A 14,467-nucleotide genomic window follows, 5' to 3' on the forward strand; every position below is an offset into this window, starting at 1 on the left:
TCGCAACTCCATTTCACACTCAGCGCCAACAGCTCTCACACCAGAATCTGAGTAAAACAAACTTGCAAGCTTTGTTCCTAAGCTCCATTTCAACCTTTCCATACAGGCACATGTTATTACCAGGAGCCACTTCAAACTTTTCTTGGCAAATAAGCAAATAGTCCAGTAATCGACGAGCCAGACCCAGCAGCAATAATGATTCGGCATTTTCCAAGCTCGTCAAAGACAAGCGATGGCGGCCACTCACCAGGCGGACGAGCTCTGGAAAGTCATCAGCGGCGGGGTGTGGCTGTCTCTCTGCAGCGTGTGCACGGCCTGGGGGGCTTGCGGCAGGGGGCCCGGGGGAGGCTGGGGCTGCGGGGCCGGCTGCCCTGGCCGGGGGGCCCGGGCAGGGTTCCCCCAGCGCCGGGGGTCCTGTTTCATCCACCGTCCGTGGATGCCCCACCGCGCCAGGTAAACCTTGCAGACGTCGTAGTTCATGGCCGAGTAATACAAAAGATCCAGGACCAGCAGCATCAGCACGAAGAAGCCGTAGATCCACACTCCCAGCAAGGCGGTGTAGTTGCTGCGGGCAAACAGAGAGAGGCTGAGAGACGGGCTGCAGTTAGGCAGCGGGGTCGATTAGAAGATGTGGGTCGGAGGCTGCTTTGGGGATCTCAGAGAGGGTGCTGGGCCCCTCTGGGGGGACAGGGAATCTTGGCTCCCTCTTCTCATGCCCACCCCCCACCACTGCCCCTCCCCAACCTGCCCTGCTGGCTGCCCCCCTGATCCCACTGCCCTGGGCCCTGTCCCACCCAAGCACCCCCTCCAAGAATCCACATCCTCGGGTGGGAACCCTGGTGGGGGCCCACACTGTTAGACCCTCTGGAAGGAATTCTCAGCTGGACACCTGGGGCTCACGTGGTGTGCTAGCCCCTACTTCCACCCTCCTTCCCTCCCCACTCCTCCGCCCAGACTGGCCAGCTGCCTCTCGCCGGTGGCCCGCGCTTGCCCACCCTCCTAGCCCTTGCTGAAGCCGTTCCCACCACCCCTTCTCCCACCACCCCCTCCCCTCCTCTTCCAGCTCTTCCCTGTCCTTCCGAGCCCAGGGCAAATGCAGGAAGTCCATTGTCTTAGGATGCACTGACCCAAGTTCCTGCCTCGCAGTGTCCACCTGGGGCCACCGAGCACCCCGAAGTTCTGCGTGGAACGCAGCCAGGCCTCCCCACCCTGGGCCAGCTCCACCCCAGCCTGCTCCATTACACCCCCTGCTCCCGCACCTCAGAAGCCCAGGACTCAGGGCATGGGCTCAGCTGCCTTCCCCCAACCCCAAGCAGCAGACACCGTCCATCTGCGCCACCAGCCACGTGCCTTTCCAGCCTGCCCCACGGCCGTTCCCCCACCCAGTCCTCCCCGCCAGGCACAGCCAGGGGTCTCAGGGGCCCTGACATTGGTTCTCTTATTCTTCACCCAGCACTTCCACACTGAGGTCTAGTCTGTCCTCCAGAAGCAGAGATGATGGGGGTTCTGAGCCATAGATGCCTCTTTGTGAAGGAGTGCTGGTTTCCTGCCAAGGCGCCTCCACCCTTGAGGAACTTCCCAGGCTCTGTACCTTCCGCCCGGCCAACACTTTCAATGCCCACAGTCCCTTACTTCCTCTCCTGCTTGACTCCTACCACCACCTCTTGGAGACTGTCTCCTCCCGGAAGCCTCCCGGATACACTGCTCCACCTACCCGGGCTGGGAAAGACTTCCCTCTGGCCTGAGGGCCCTTCAAACCCTCCACCACCACCAGGGGCCATGCTAGCCGGGTCCATGTGTATCCTCCCACTCATGCCAGGGTCTGAGTCTCCCCTGAGTGCCCAGATGGTCGGAGTAGCTGAGCTCCAAACAGTGCCCGCCTGGGACTGGGACTGTTTAAAGGGACCGACTTATTAATCACTCATTGCCTCCTCCATCTGCTGCCTGCTGCGGGCACCTGTGCAGGTGGGTGTGCACAGGCAGTGGCGGAGAGGAGGTGCTCCCAGGAGGCAGAGCCGGCGTCCAGCCCCGCTGCCCCATATTCCACGGGGAGAGACCCGCCCCGGCTCCCGGCAGACAGGCTCCCTGGGTGTCCTGGGCCCCCACAGCAGGGCCCCCTAGATGCTGTCTGAAGCCTGGAGCCTGGAGGCCCGGCTCCGGCCTCTTCTCGGCCTGGCTTTGCTGTGTGGTGTGGGAGGACACTGGTGTGTCTCTGGTTTTGGAGGAGACGGAGTGGAGCTCCTCCTGGTCTCGGCTTCCAGACTCTGGATCTTTCCCGCTTGGTTCACTCGTGCTCAACCTTGGCCTCTGAAGTGAGATGGGGGCTGCTCCCCTCTGAGTCCTCCAGCCCCCTCCCTGGGCTGGGCCCCGGGTGGAGGGTGCTGACTTTCACTCACACAGACACACACACACACACGCGAGCTCTCTGCCTGGAAGGCCTTCCCTCCCCACATGTGGGGCGGGGGTTCCTCGAGGGGAGGCTCTGGGTGTCCTGAGCACCTCACATGCAGCAGGCACTGGCAAGTGCCTGGGGCTTCCAGGCTGCTTGAGGAATGAGTAACCCCACAACTCTGCATCACAGCCCCTTGGATCCCTCCTGCAGCCCCACCTCCAGCCACCACCTCCCTGAGGCCCGCAGCTGTCCCAGGGGCTAGTTCTTGCTAAGGTGTGAATGACTAACCAGCAGTCTCCCCCACCACACCCCCCAGCTGCCTGATTTCAAGGGGAAGCCAGCTCTGCCTGGAGACATGTGGATATAAATTCCTGCCATGGAGCAGAGGCTGGCAGTGCGGTCCGGCATGCTGAGACAGGAGTCCGCGTGGACACGGGAGGAGGAACTGACTCCAGCCCCCGGCACCCCTGTTTTCCCCAGCACCCCTCTCCACCTTCCCCTGGAGCCCCCACAGGGTTGCTCGAAGTGCCAGGCTTTTCCTGGGTGGTTCCCATGGCAGCAGCTGCGGGGGCTGGGGGAGGGGAGAAGGGAGGGAGAGGCAGGGCCAGCTGCGGGCAGATGCTACGCTGCAGAGAGGGAGTTCACGATGCCTGCAGGGGCTGGAAGAGGGACCACGGCTAGGCCTAAACCACCAGGGCTAAGAAACAACAGCAGCAACCAAAGCAGTGGCTGGTGGGTGTCGCTCTAATCACTCTACACATCCCAGCCCATCCGACCCTCACAGCGTACAAGGGAGGAACCCCTGCTGCCGTCATCCTCAGCTCAGAGATGCAAACCAAGGCTCAGAGGAATTAAAAGAGTGTCTGAGATCTCACAGCTGTGAAGCAGCAGAGCCAGGATTTAAGCCCAGCAGTCCAGCTCCAGAACACACATCCCTAACCATTGTCCCACACTGCCTAAGTAAGGCAGGTGCCGCCCATTCTCTGGGCAGACAGCTCCCTTCAGGCTTGTATCCATGCTGCTTCTCTGCCTGGAACTTGCCCCCTACCTCCTGTGCATGCAGCAGGCCCCACCTCCCTGTCTTCCTGTAGCTGTCACCTCCTTCAGGAAGCCTTCCTTGATGCCCTGTATTAAGTCCAATCCCTCTCCTTGGGCCCCCCAAAACCACTGGGTTTCCCAGAACACACTCTGCTGTCTTTGCTGTCTTGTAGGACTATTCGCATCTCGAGATCAGATCTCCTTGTGGCTAAGTCGGGGTCTAACTTATCTTTGTGTGCCCAGCGCTCAGCCTGGGGCTCGTTCAGACATTCCTTAAGCTAACACATATTGAGCACTCGTAGCAAGCTGGTGACAATGGCAGCCTTGATATTCATAACCTCTTCACTAGATTTTACCTTCTCTATACATATTCTCCACTCCAGTACTCTTGCCTGGAAAATCCCATGGACGGGGGAGCCTGGTGGGCTGCAGTCCATGGGGTCTTGAACAGTCGGACATGACTGAGCGACTTCACTTTCACTTTTCACTTTCATGCATTGGAGAAGGAAATGGCAACCCACTCCAGTGTTCTTGCCTGGAGAATCGCAGGGACAGGGGAGCCTGGTGGGCGGCCGTCTATGGGGTCGCACAGAGTCGGACACAACTGAAGCGACTTAGCAGCAGCAGCAGCAGCAGCAGCAGCCACATTCTCCAGTGCGTGCATGTGCGCCAAGTCGCGTCACTCGTGTCCATCTCTTTGAGACCCTATTGACTGTAGCCTGCCAGGCGCCCCTCTCCATGGGATTCTCCAGGTTGCCATGCTCTCCTCCAGGGGATCTTCCCAATCCAGGGCTCGAAGCCTGTCTCCGGCATCTCCTACACTGGCTAAGGTGGGTTCTTTACTACCAGCGCCACCCAGGAAGCCCATATTCTCTAGTTAGTAAAGTTGCTCAGTCGTGTCCGACTCTTTGCGACCCCATGGACTGTAGCCCACCAGGCTTCTCTGTCCATGGGATTCTCCAGGCAAGAATACTGGAATGGGTTGCCATTCCCATACTCTCTAGTAGTTAATAGTAATACTAGCAATCACCACGCCCTTTGTTTCTGAATCTTTGCCACAATACTGTGAGTTAGGAGTTGGTCTCCCTAATTTATAGATGAGGAAATGAGACCCAGAGAGGCAAAGTCATCGCCAAAGGCTGCACAGCTGGGGAGGGGCCGTGCTGGGATTTAGACACAAGGCCATGCGACCTCAGAGTGTGCGGAACTAGGGGGAAATCCCAAGGTCGAGTCTAAGACTGATGTCCAGGCAGGAATTCCCTGCATCTGCTTGGCCCATGTGTCCTGGCTCACCCTCTACCGGGAACTGAGGACAGGGTCCAACCTCCCCAGCAAGAGCATCCTGCATCTCAGAGTGTCATCGCCATGTCAAGCGCAGGCTCTGCTGGGCTACAGGCCTCCGCAGCCAGCTCAGTCTAACCGGTCTGGGGGGTTGGGGTGACAGCGTGGTCTCATGGCCCCCCTCCAGTTTAGAAGAAGGAAAGGGGCACTGGAAGGAGGTCACCTTTGCTGACTCCTTCTTACTGCAAGGGAGGCCACCCTGGAGGTGGCAGCCGGCACAGAAACCTAGGTCTCGGACACTGTCCCCAGGCAGCTCCCTGGCCTCTCCATGGTTGGCTGGCTGTGAGCATTCTGGTTTTTATAAAATTTAATTTAAAAATGCGATCTGGAAATTAATTTCATCCAGATGCAGGGGCCTTTGTTGAGCGTGTGTGTGGGTGTGTGGGTGTGTGGGTGTGTGTGTGCGTGTTATAAAGGTCAGAAGATAAAACAGAGGCTGTTTTATGAAGCAAGATAAGAAGCCAGCCAAAACCATAGATACCAATTTTTCAGTATCTTTTGGGATATTTACTGATTCAAATTCTTTTGGTGCTTCTCAAGCAATAAACCAAGCCTTCTCTGATGGAGAAATCTCGCTGAAGGCCTTCCTGGACAGGAGCAGGTATGTCAGCCGGCTGAGGCCCGGTGGTGGTCCCATCACCACCCATGGGCAGTCCTGGGCGAGGATGGCGGAGGTATGTTCCTGAGACCATCGTGTCTGTGTGGCTGGAGCACCTCTGGGTTTGGGGAAAGGAAAGCTTTTGGAGGAAAGAGGTTTCGCTGCAGCCAAGGGAAAGCTGACAACCCATCACTTCCCATGGTGAGGCCTTGAGGACTCTGCTGTCTTCTGAGAATTCCTGCCCCAGGCTCCCACCTCTAGCAGCCCATTTGCCTTGTGAAGGAACACCCATGCGCTGCACAAGGACTCCAGTCCGTGACCCACTGCCAGAGGGGCTACCTCTGCCCTCAGAGAGTGCTGATCGCCCACCGCACAGGCCCCGCCCCACCCCCCACGCCCTGAACAGGTGCTGCTGTTGCTTGTTCAGGGCCCTGGGTGGTCACTGCTGCTAGCGTCCTGCCTGGAACCTGGCATGGGAGGGTGTGCACACCCTGAACACCAGGGCCCCTGCATGAGTGGCTAGAAGTGGCATCTCCCCAAGGTGGTGGGCTTGGCGAGGTTGCTTCCCTTGCTCTGCCTGCCTTTCTGCCAAGCAGCCAGAACCAAAACAGACCGTTCTGTTCCTCCAGAAAAACACAAGTAAATAAGTCATCAGAAGCACTCTCCTTTTGCCTGCCACCAGCCCCGCCTCCCGGCTGATTCACTGGGCAGGGCGGGTGAGTGTTAGGCGGCCCTTGCATCTTCATAAAGCCTTAATGGGGGTCACAGTTGCTCTGGTCCATCTAGATGGGTATTAACCTTCATCTGGCCTCTGGGCTGAGGTCTGGCACGCTCCCCAGCACCAGACAAGCCCTGGCTTTCTAGACGCACCCAGGGGTGGCAGAGCCCGCTGGTGGAACAAGGGCCCTGGCATCCCTTGGCCTCAACGGTGGCTGCAATAGGTGACCTGACCAGCCTGGGCCCAGTCCCTTTTTCCTTGCTCTCAGAGTAGCTGTGAGGACTAACGAGACAACACAGGTGTCCTGCCCAGAGGGATCAGAGCCCCAAAGGGCAGGACCGTCCTAAAGGCGGACTTTACCCGGCTCCCCTCACACACCTGGAGCACTCAGGACCTCTTGGCCAGGCAGGCCTGTCCCACCCCGTTCACTACTGACCTATCCTCCCACTCCCACCAGCCCGTCTTCCATTTGTCCCCTCTCTGACACAAGCTCTGACTGGTCCAGCTCCCTGGGCTCAGGCCTTCTCCCCAAGGTCCCTCAACTCCAACAGCTAAGCAGGAGGCCCTCCAGGGCCTCTTATCTGAGCTCTGATCGGCTGTCTACTGGGTGACGCCGGCCCCTCCCCTCCGCGGGGCCCCCATCTTGTCCAGGTCAACATCATAGTTTCTGCAGTGTCCTAGGTCCTTGTCCCTGCACCATCCATGAGTACAAAGCCAACCTGAAGCCCTCAGGGCCCTGTGCCACCCTCAAGAGGAAGCCCAAGCACCACCTCCTCTGCCCCCAGCCCACAATGCCAGCCCCTGCTGCCTCTCTGCGCTCGTCCTCCGGCATTTCATGCTCAGGCTACCCAGAGACGCTCCTTTCTCTGTCCTGTGTGACTCCCACTTTCTTCTACACTTTCGGACGCGGGAGACCAAGCACCACGCTTCCCTCGTGAGGCCCAAGAGAGCTGAGCAGCCCAGCTGAGGAGTGCAGCCCAGCTCTTCTGGGTTTCTCTCCACGTCTGTGGGAAGAGAGGTGACAGGAAGCTCAGTGGAGAGTGACGATGAGGCATTCCCCCAGAGCGGTTTCCTCAACCAGGAAAGTCCCGCATCCCGTGCTCGGCAAAGTCAGGAGACACGGTTGGGGGTCAGAGCCCATCAGTGGGGAGGGGGTGCTCCCTGGCTCTAGTGAGTGGTGGCCAGTGTCTCCCAATGCACAGAGCGACCCCCAAAAGGTGGATGAGGCCCATGTGTCCATGGGGTCGTGGTGGGGGCCCCTGCTCTGGGGCTTGCCATCGACAGAAGTCTCGCATTTATTAAAGCAACTCTAGATCCAGGTCAGCTCCAGGCTCCATCCCCACTGGCTGCCTCAGTCAGGCAGGTTACCCAGCCTCTCCACGCCTCGCCTTCCTGCATGTCAAGGGCTCCCAGGTGACTTCAGAAGGTTGACACAGAACCGGCCCCATGCTGCCTGCTCCAAAAATACTTGCTGAGGTTCCAGAATAAAAACCAAGCTAAACTTCCTCAATGTGGCCATGCCTCCCCAGGGAAGGGCTTTGTTTTGTGGTTTGACACTTTATTATCCACAGCCGGGACCCATCGTGCTGACACGGTGGAGAATTCCACGTGCATCCTGTGTGAATGTGCAGACCACAGAAACCTGTGTGTTCAAAACGAGGATCCCAGACGCCAGTCGCCAGGGCCTTGGAGAAGTCTGGCCACCTTGCCAAGCCTCTGTCTTCTGTCTGGCTTTCAGCCGGCAACTACAACACTTTGGGGTCCTAACCTCAGTCCTGGCACCGCCCTCCTGGCTTAGGAAATTAGTCTTTGGTCTTATAAAAAGGCTTGGGTCAAGTTCCAGGCTTGATTCCAGCCCTCGTGACAGAAGAGGCTTGCTGAACTACTTCACACAGAATTATTCTAAGGTCTGAGCAGATGGCAAGATATTCAAGGGAAGCACCCATGCATCTGAGGAAGGCAGGCTGGGGAGCTGGCCTTGGTGGGAGGAGGAGAGATTTAGATGGTAGTCAAGCAGTTTGCATCTCCTGCCTGATCAGAGGGAAGAGGCAGCTTCCCCCAAGAGAGCGTGGTGTGGTGGGAAAACATCCACGCCCAACATCAGACAGAGACTGAGGCTCAGACCTTTCCCAGCACCATCGCTCCAGCGGCGACACTGATTCCCCCACTAGTCACTCAACAAACCCACTCCTTCCAGTAGATTTTTTTCTTACCATGAAAAAAATATATCTACCTCAGGAGTCATCCTCAGGCTTACTGGGAAAATATCTGAAGCATCCCCATTAAAGCAGGAGGGATATCAGACTGCCTGACAATTTTAAAGATGGTCTTAGAGGTACTAGCCAACATGATTGGACAAGAAAAAGAAGTGAGGCACAAAAATTGGAAAGAAGGAGATGAAATCATCATTATTTGCAAACAGCATAATTGGACATGTAAGAGAGTCAACTGAAAAAGTATTACAAATATAAGGACTTTCAGTAAGGTGGCTGAGTTTAAAAAAATTTATATTTAGAAATCATTGGGTTTTAGCATTTAAACAACAGTTGGTTAGAAGGTTTAGTGGAAGAAATTGAAAGTCACTCAGTTGTGTCTGACTCTTTGCAACCCCATGGACTATACAGTCCCTGGAATTCTCCAGCTCAGAATACTGGAGTGGGTAGCTGTTCCCTTCTCCAGGGGGATTGAACTCAGTTCTCCTGCATTGCAGGCAGATTCTTCACCAGCTGAGCGATCAGTAGAAAAAAAAAACACCTCATTAGAAAAACAGCAGCATGAAAAGAAATAAATACGAATAAATGAAAAGATATGTACAATCTCTATGTGAAGAAAACTCTAAAACACTATGAAAGAAAAGCTGAACAAATGGAAGGGCACCCTGTATTCTTGGAAAGGAATATTCAACATCATGAAAAGTCCATTCTCCTTGAATTAATCTACAAATCCAACACAATCTCCATAAAAAGTACTACCTAGACTTTTTTTTTGGCAGAGAGACTAGAAAAGCTAATTATAAAGTTTATATGACAAAAAAATCTGGGGGAACAGACTAAGAAGACATTAAAACATATCAAAAGCAACAGTAGTTAACACGATGAGGTACCAGCAGACATAAACAGACCAATGAGAGCCACCACAATCTACCCAGACCCTCACATTTAGTATACCATAGTATACAGTAAGTTGGCATTTCCCGTCAGTGAGGAAAAGGCAGACAATTCAATCATTCCTACTGGAAGAACTGTCTACCCATTTAGGAAAAAAGCAAAGCTAGATTCCTAATAAAGATCCACATGAACTACTTCCATGCAAATTAAAAAAAGAAATCTTACGTCCAAATAAATTCCTGACAGATCAAAGATCTGAAGGCGAGAAAATGAACATACAAGAAGTAAAACATGAGGGGATCTTCTTATGATCTCAGAGTAGGAAGAGCCTTTCTCAGGATGGTATCAACGCCACCAGACATAACAGACGAAAATGTGGGTGCAATTTGACTGTATGATAATTAAAAACTAAGCACGAAGGGAAAAGCAGCACAAACTCAAAGACACACTGAGAAAGTATTTGAAATGCATCCCATTTCCTCCATATATAAAGAGTTCCTATGATTAAATAGGAAAAAGGCCAAAAACCAAGTAGGTAAAGGCAGAGGACATAAACAGCTAGCTCACAATGGCTTTTAAAAATGTGAAATATGATCATTCAAAATCAGATAAATAAGTGGATACTGTTTTGATACCATGTGCCTTTACTTAGCACATTCTCGCTGCTTTTCTACCAGCAAACTCCTCCTCTCTCTCTACATTCAGATTCCGTCTATCAGGGCCCTGGGCTCATGTGTTCTAATCAGCTTAGGGAAAGGGGCTGCATGGGAATAATTTCTGAGTCAGGAAAGTCAACCAATATTTGCTGAACAAACAATGAATGAGAAAGGAGCTTGGGTCCCGTGGGCTCCGGGTCCAAGCACTGAAAGTCTTCCACATCCTTGACCTCGTTTCACTTTCCCATCAGCCCTGAGAGGCAGGTATCGTGTCATGCGCCCATTTCTCAGATGAGAAGGCTAAAGTCCAGAGGACAGAGCAGCCCAGAAAACCTGTCACCTGAAGACTTTCACAAGCTCCTTCCAGGCTCACCCATCCTCACACTGATTACTCCACAGCTGGCTGGGAGGTTGGGTGTTCTGGCAGCACCCTGGCTTGATGGGGGCCCAGCGTGGTACTCACTTGTGCGTGTAGCCCTCGGAGCCGGCCGTGAGGTTCGCCTGCATCACCGCCTGGAACTCTGTCTCGTTGCAGCAGTATTTGAAAACTGTGTTGTTATGGTGGCAGCAGAGGATGAAGGTTTTGTTGTCCGAGAGCCGGGGGCAGTGGAAGCCGAAGTGGTAGCGGCCTTTGTGGTCTGTGTACGGCTCACAGACTCGGAAATGCGCGGACAAGACTGGAAAACAGTCACCGGGCTTGGTGGGGTCCCTCCCCAGGCCCAGCTGGCCCAAGACACCCGTCAGTCCGTGCGGACTGCGGGAAGAGCCTGGTTGGCCTATTTTAGAGTCTTGCTGCCTCTTCACTCGCCAGGAGGCCTCTGTGGCCCACTGTGAGCCTCCCCTCTTCCAGGAAGCCTGCTCCTGACACCTCCTAGGTGCCCCCGGCTACCATCCTGCTTATACTGATCCCCCCGGGAGCTCCTTGCAGGCCTGGCTGATCTTAGCCTCAAGGACATCCTTTCCCAGGGTTTTGCATACTGCAGGCACCCAATTAGGGAACAACACAAACTGAGCACCTACTGTGTGCTTCAGTGGTTCTATTGAATTTAATCCACTTGGCCATCTTAAGAGGCAGGTCTGGGATCCCACTTTACAGAGGGAGAAACCGAGGCTCAGAGGCCTACAGTGACCTATCTGAGCCGGTTAGAGGTGGTGGAGGGGGAATCCAATCCAGGCCTGTCTGGATCCGAAGTCCAGGACCCTCTCCACTCCTCCGTCACTGGGCAGACTTGGAGGTGGGCTCGCCAACAAGTCCAGGCTCGCCTGGGTGGTGAGCGACAGGGGTGCGAGAACCAGGTCTTGGTTATGGAGAAAGCAGCGTCCCCTTGTGTCTTAGTATCAACTAAACTGACACCCTAGAACCAGAAGCCCCCAAGGGGCTGCCTCGGTGGCCCCAGCTCTTATCATAAATAACTCAGTCCCCTAGACCATTTAATTTAAACACAATTTCTACCTCTTCATCTTCTGACACACAAAAGACCATCAAAAACTCCATCAACAATCAGTGACAAAGCTTCCCTGGCCTCGGACCCTCATTCCCCTGACTCAAGGCCAGAGATCGGTGTTCAGCCACTGGTGACACCGTCTGAGCCCAGGACAGTATTTACTAATCATGCCGATGGTGATAAACAGGAGTGAAAGCCTGAACAAATATAACAATGGAAAAAAACCTGGAGCCCGCTGTCTCCAGCTTAATTAGTATCTTCATAAAAGGGACTGCTGTATCTAATTTGTATCGCTCAAAAGGGGCTTCGTAGGCTGAATACATTTCTCCAACCACAAAGGCTCCGGTTCTGCAGAAGCGCCTCAGTTAGTTGAAAGCTCTGTCTCTGCTGAGAGGTTATTAGACTCCAGCCCACACAGCTCCCAGCGCCCGGGGCTGGCGAGGGGATCCCAGCTGGGTGGTGCTGGCCGGTGGGCGGGTGGGTCTCATGTACTGGGGTGTCAAGGCTGGCTTGGGTGGCCTCGTGAAATCCCGGGCCCCTTCCTCAAAGTACAGCACCCTCCTCTGTGGGGATGGGCAGGACCACTGCAAGAGAAGGGTCCCAGCCTTTCAGGAGTCAGGGGAGCTCTCCAGGACCCCTTCTCAGCCTTGGGAAAAAAAGAAGACCGTCTTAAGGACACAGAGGTCACTAAGGAAGCCTTCGGTGAATTCACCATCTCACTTGATCTCGTGCATTCCCGGGTACAGAGGAGAAAACTGAGGCTGAGCACATCGGTCTCGAGGTGCGGTCCCCGACCTGCCGCGTCCTCATCCCCCAGGGACGCGTCACAGATGCAGTGCTTCGAGCCCCGCATTCTGAGACAGAAACTCTGGACTGGGAGCAGGGTGGGGGGCACAATCTGAGTCTTAGCAAGACCTGCAGGGGATGCAAAGACTTGGTTTGGGACCCACTGGCCTGAAGAAACAACCTACCGGAGGCTGGAGGCGAGGGGCAGAGGCAGGAAGTGAATCCCAGCCACTGTTCTGGGCTAGGTCAGTGAAAAAGCTCCATCTTCGGTGGGGGTGGGGGTGGGGGGTCGGCTCACACTCAGCTCACAGGGGCTGAGTGTGTCAGCAACTGTCAGTGGGGAGTCAGGAAGACCAGCTGGGGCCCTGAGACTGGGCTGAGAGGCTGTGGTTGCCGGACCCGGGGAGGGAAGCGGCAGAGCTGGGAAGGGCCTTTGAGCCGGGCTTTGGAGGAGCTGGAAGTGCCGCCATGGAGGTGGGGAGGGGATGCGGACAAGTCCCTGAAGGCTCACCCTGGCCACCCTGGAGGGCTGGCGCCACCTGATTTGACCACCTGACAGAGACCAGAGGCCACTGCTGCCTCCTGAGGAAGAGTGTGAGGGCGCCAGAGGCGCCCTGGGCCCCGAGCTGGGACAGTGGTCTGACCCCTGGAACGTTCAGGACTACCTGAGCCATCAGGGCCTCTCTGAGCCTCCTTGCCCCTGGGGATGGGAGGCCAGCGGTCTCCTGGGGGCTGGAGGCCCCAAGGAGCACCCGTGAACAGCACACAGGGCCCACTTAGGGCCGGGAGGGGGTAAGGAACGGAGGGAACAACAAAGGACCGTGCTTCTGGCCTCAGACACAGGGGCAGCAGGGCCCTGGGGCCCGACGGCAGAGGGACAGTGGTTAGGAGGCCAGTGCATCCTGAGTCACCAGGAAAAGGGGCCCAAGCAGAGAGGGAACACCAAGGGGACAGCCACTCTCTTGGGGACCATGATTCCCCCTATTTGCAGAGTTCAGGGTCTGCAGGGCCATCAGTTAACAGCCAGGTGACTGCGTTCTCTGACTGCGTGGCCTGGGACTGGTCTCTTTTCTGGCTTGAGCCTCAGCTTCCTCTTCTGTAAATGGGTGAGGAGTCCCTCTCCTCCAGAGACAAGAAGAGCTAATACTCAGGAAAGCCGCCGAGGGGAAGGAGTTCTGTGCACGGTGGCCACTCCCGGACCCCTGGCCTTGGCCTAGCTTGGGCTCTGTCATCCCAGGGGCCCTTCATGGCCTCCTTCTGAGCCACAACGGCCAGCAAAGGGGCAAGGGACGTGAAGCTGCAGGCTGGCACCCACAACCCTGTCACAGCAAGAGGCAAGGAGGGGTTACATGCATTCCTGCCTGAGAAAGAGAAACAGAGACAAGGGCAAGAGGGAGAGAGGGACAGGGCAGAGGGAAGGGCAGGACGGAGGGAGACACCAAGAAACAGAGAGGCATGCAGACAGAGGGAGAGACACAGAGCCAGCAGGCGCCTTGCTGAGAGCAGGGCCAGCCCCAACGGCAGAGGTGGGTGCCCCTTCTCCAGGCGGCCAGGTTCACCCTGAAGCAAATGAAGGACGCGGTTTATGTTCCTCTTGGTGAAGGGGTGCGTGAGAGCCCTCCTGCTGGGATTGGGGAGGGGCGGGCCTCGGAGACTGGCGGGTGCTGGGAGCCGGGGACCTGGCATGATGATGCCTGGATTGGAATCCAGCCCCTATACCAGCTGTGCCATCTCAGGGTGGCCATTTCCCTCTCCAAGCCTCAGTTTCCTCCTCTGCTCAATGAGGCAACTACAACATTGCCTGACTTTGACTTGCCAGGCCCAGGAGAGAACTCACTGCACATAAGGGCTTCTCCTAGGGCTTATGGCAGCCTGCGATACTCTCACAGCATCCTTGAGAATCTTCCTGCGGAGCTCCCCGAGACAGGCACACATGGGCCCTCATCGAACGTTAGCTCCTCACGAGGGTGACTCCCGTCAGCAGCCATAACTCTGGCTGGGCTAGCAGTGACCCCGGGAAGGAACCGCCTGTCCCTCCCCATCCCCCGCCCCCACCGCTCACCTCCCACTGAGCATCCCAGGGGGTCCTACCTGCAGAAATCAGCAACGAGAGGACGGCGAGCACGTTCAAGGGCTGCTGGCCACAACTGGTCATCGTTTGGCTTGCATCGATCCGTCGAGCGCTGCCTGTAGAACGAGAGCCGGGAGAGGCCAGCTGCGAGCCGTCCCACCAGCAGAGCGGACCACTGGCTCTGCTGCCGCGGCAGGGCCAGCAGGCACGGGCGGGGACGCGAGTGTGCCGGAGCAGGGGCCAGGAGGCGGATGGCGGTGCCGCCATCCAATTTCCTTTCTGGGATGGATGAGTTCCCTAACCAGTCAACTGTCA

At 56.0% G+C, this 14,467-nt stretch overlaps 1 protein-coding gene across 1 annotated transcript; it reads right to left on the reverse strand.

Annotated features, from left to right (window-relative positions):
* Positions 1-243: 243 nt before the first annotated feature.
* On the reverse strand, positions 244-14,236 carry SHISAL1 (shisa like 1). The gene is made up of 3 exons (XM_068971558.1): positions 14,173-14,236; positions 10,314-10,527; positions 244-565 (listed from the first exon to the last, which is right to left on the reverse strand). Exons 1-3 carry the CDS (start codon positions 14,234-14,236, stop codon positions 244-246), a joined length of 600 nt encoding a protein of 199 aa, XP_068827659.1.
* Positions 14,237-14,467: the final 231 nt, after the last annotated feature.

This window comes from Capricornis sumatraensis, chromosome 4, assembly GCF_032405125.1.
Source record: "Capricornis sumatraensis isolate serow.1 chromosome 4, serow.2, whole genome shotgun sequence".
NCBI classification, from domain to species: domain Eukaryota; kingdom Metazoa; phylum Chordata; class Mammalia; order Artiodactyla; family Bovidae; genus Capricornis; species Capricornis sumatraensis.

What these genes read in the sequence shown, in the direction of transcription:
- SHISAL1 (XM_068971558.1), bottom strand. Translation starts at nt 14,236, where the DNA reads ATGACCAGTTGTGGCCAGCAGCCCTTGAACGTGCTCGCCGTCCTCTCG. An exon ending in CTCGTTGCTGATTTCTGCAG is followed by an intron (nt 10,528 to 14,172) that starts GTAGGACCCCCT and finishes ACTGTTTTCCAG; the next exon opens with TCTTGTCCGCGCATTTCCGA. An exon ending in TCCGAGGGCTACACGCACAA is followed by an intron (nt 566 to 10,313) that starts GTGAGTACCACG and finishes GTTTGCCCGCAG; the next exon opens with CAACTACACCGCCTTGCTGG.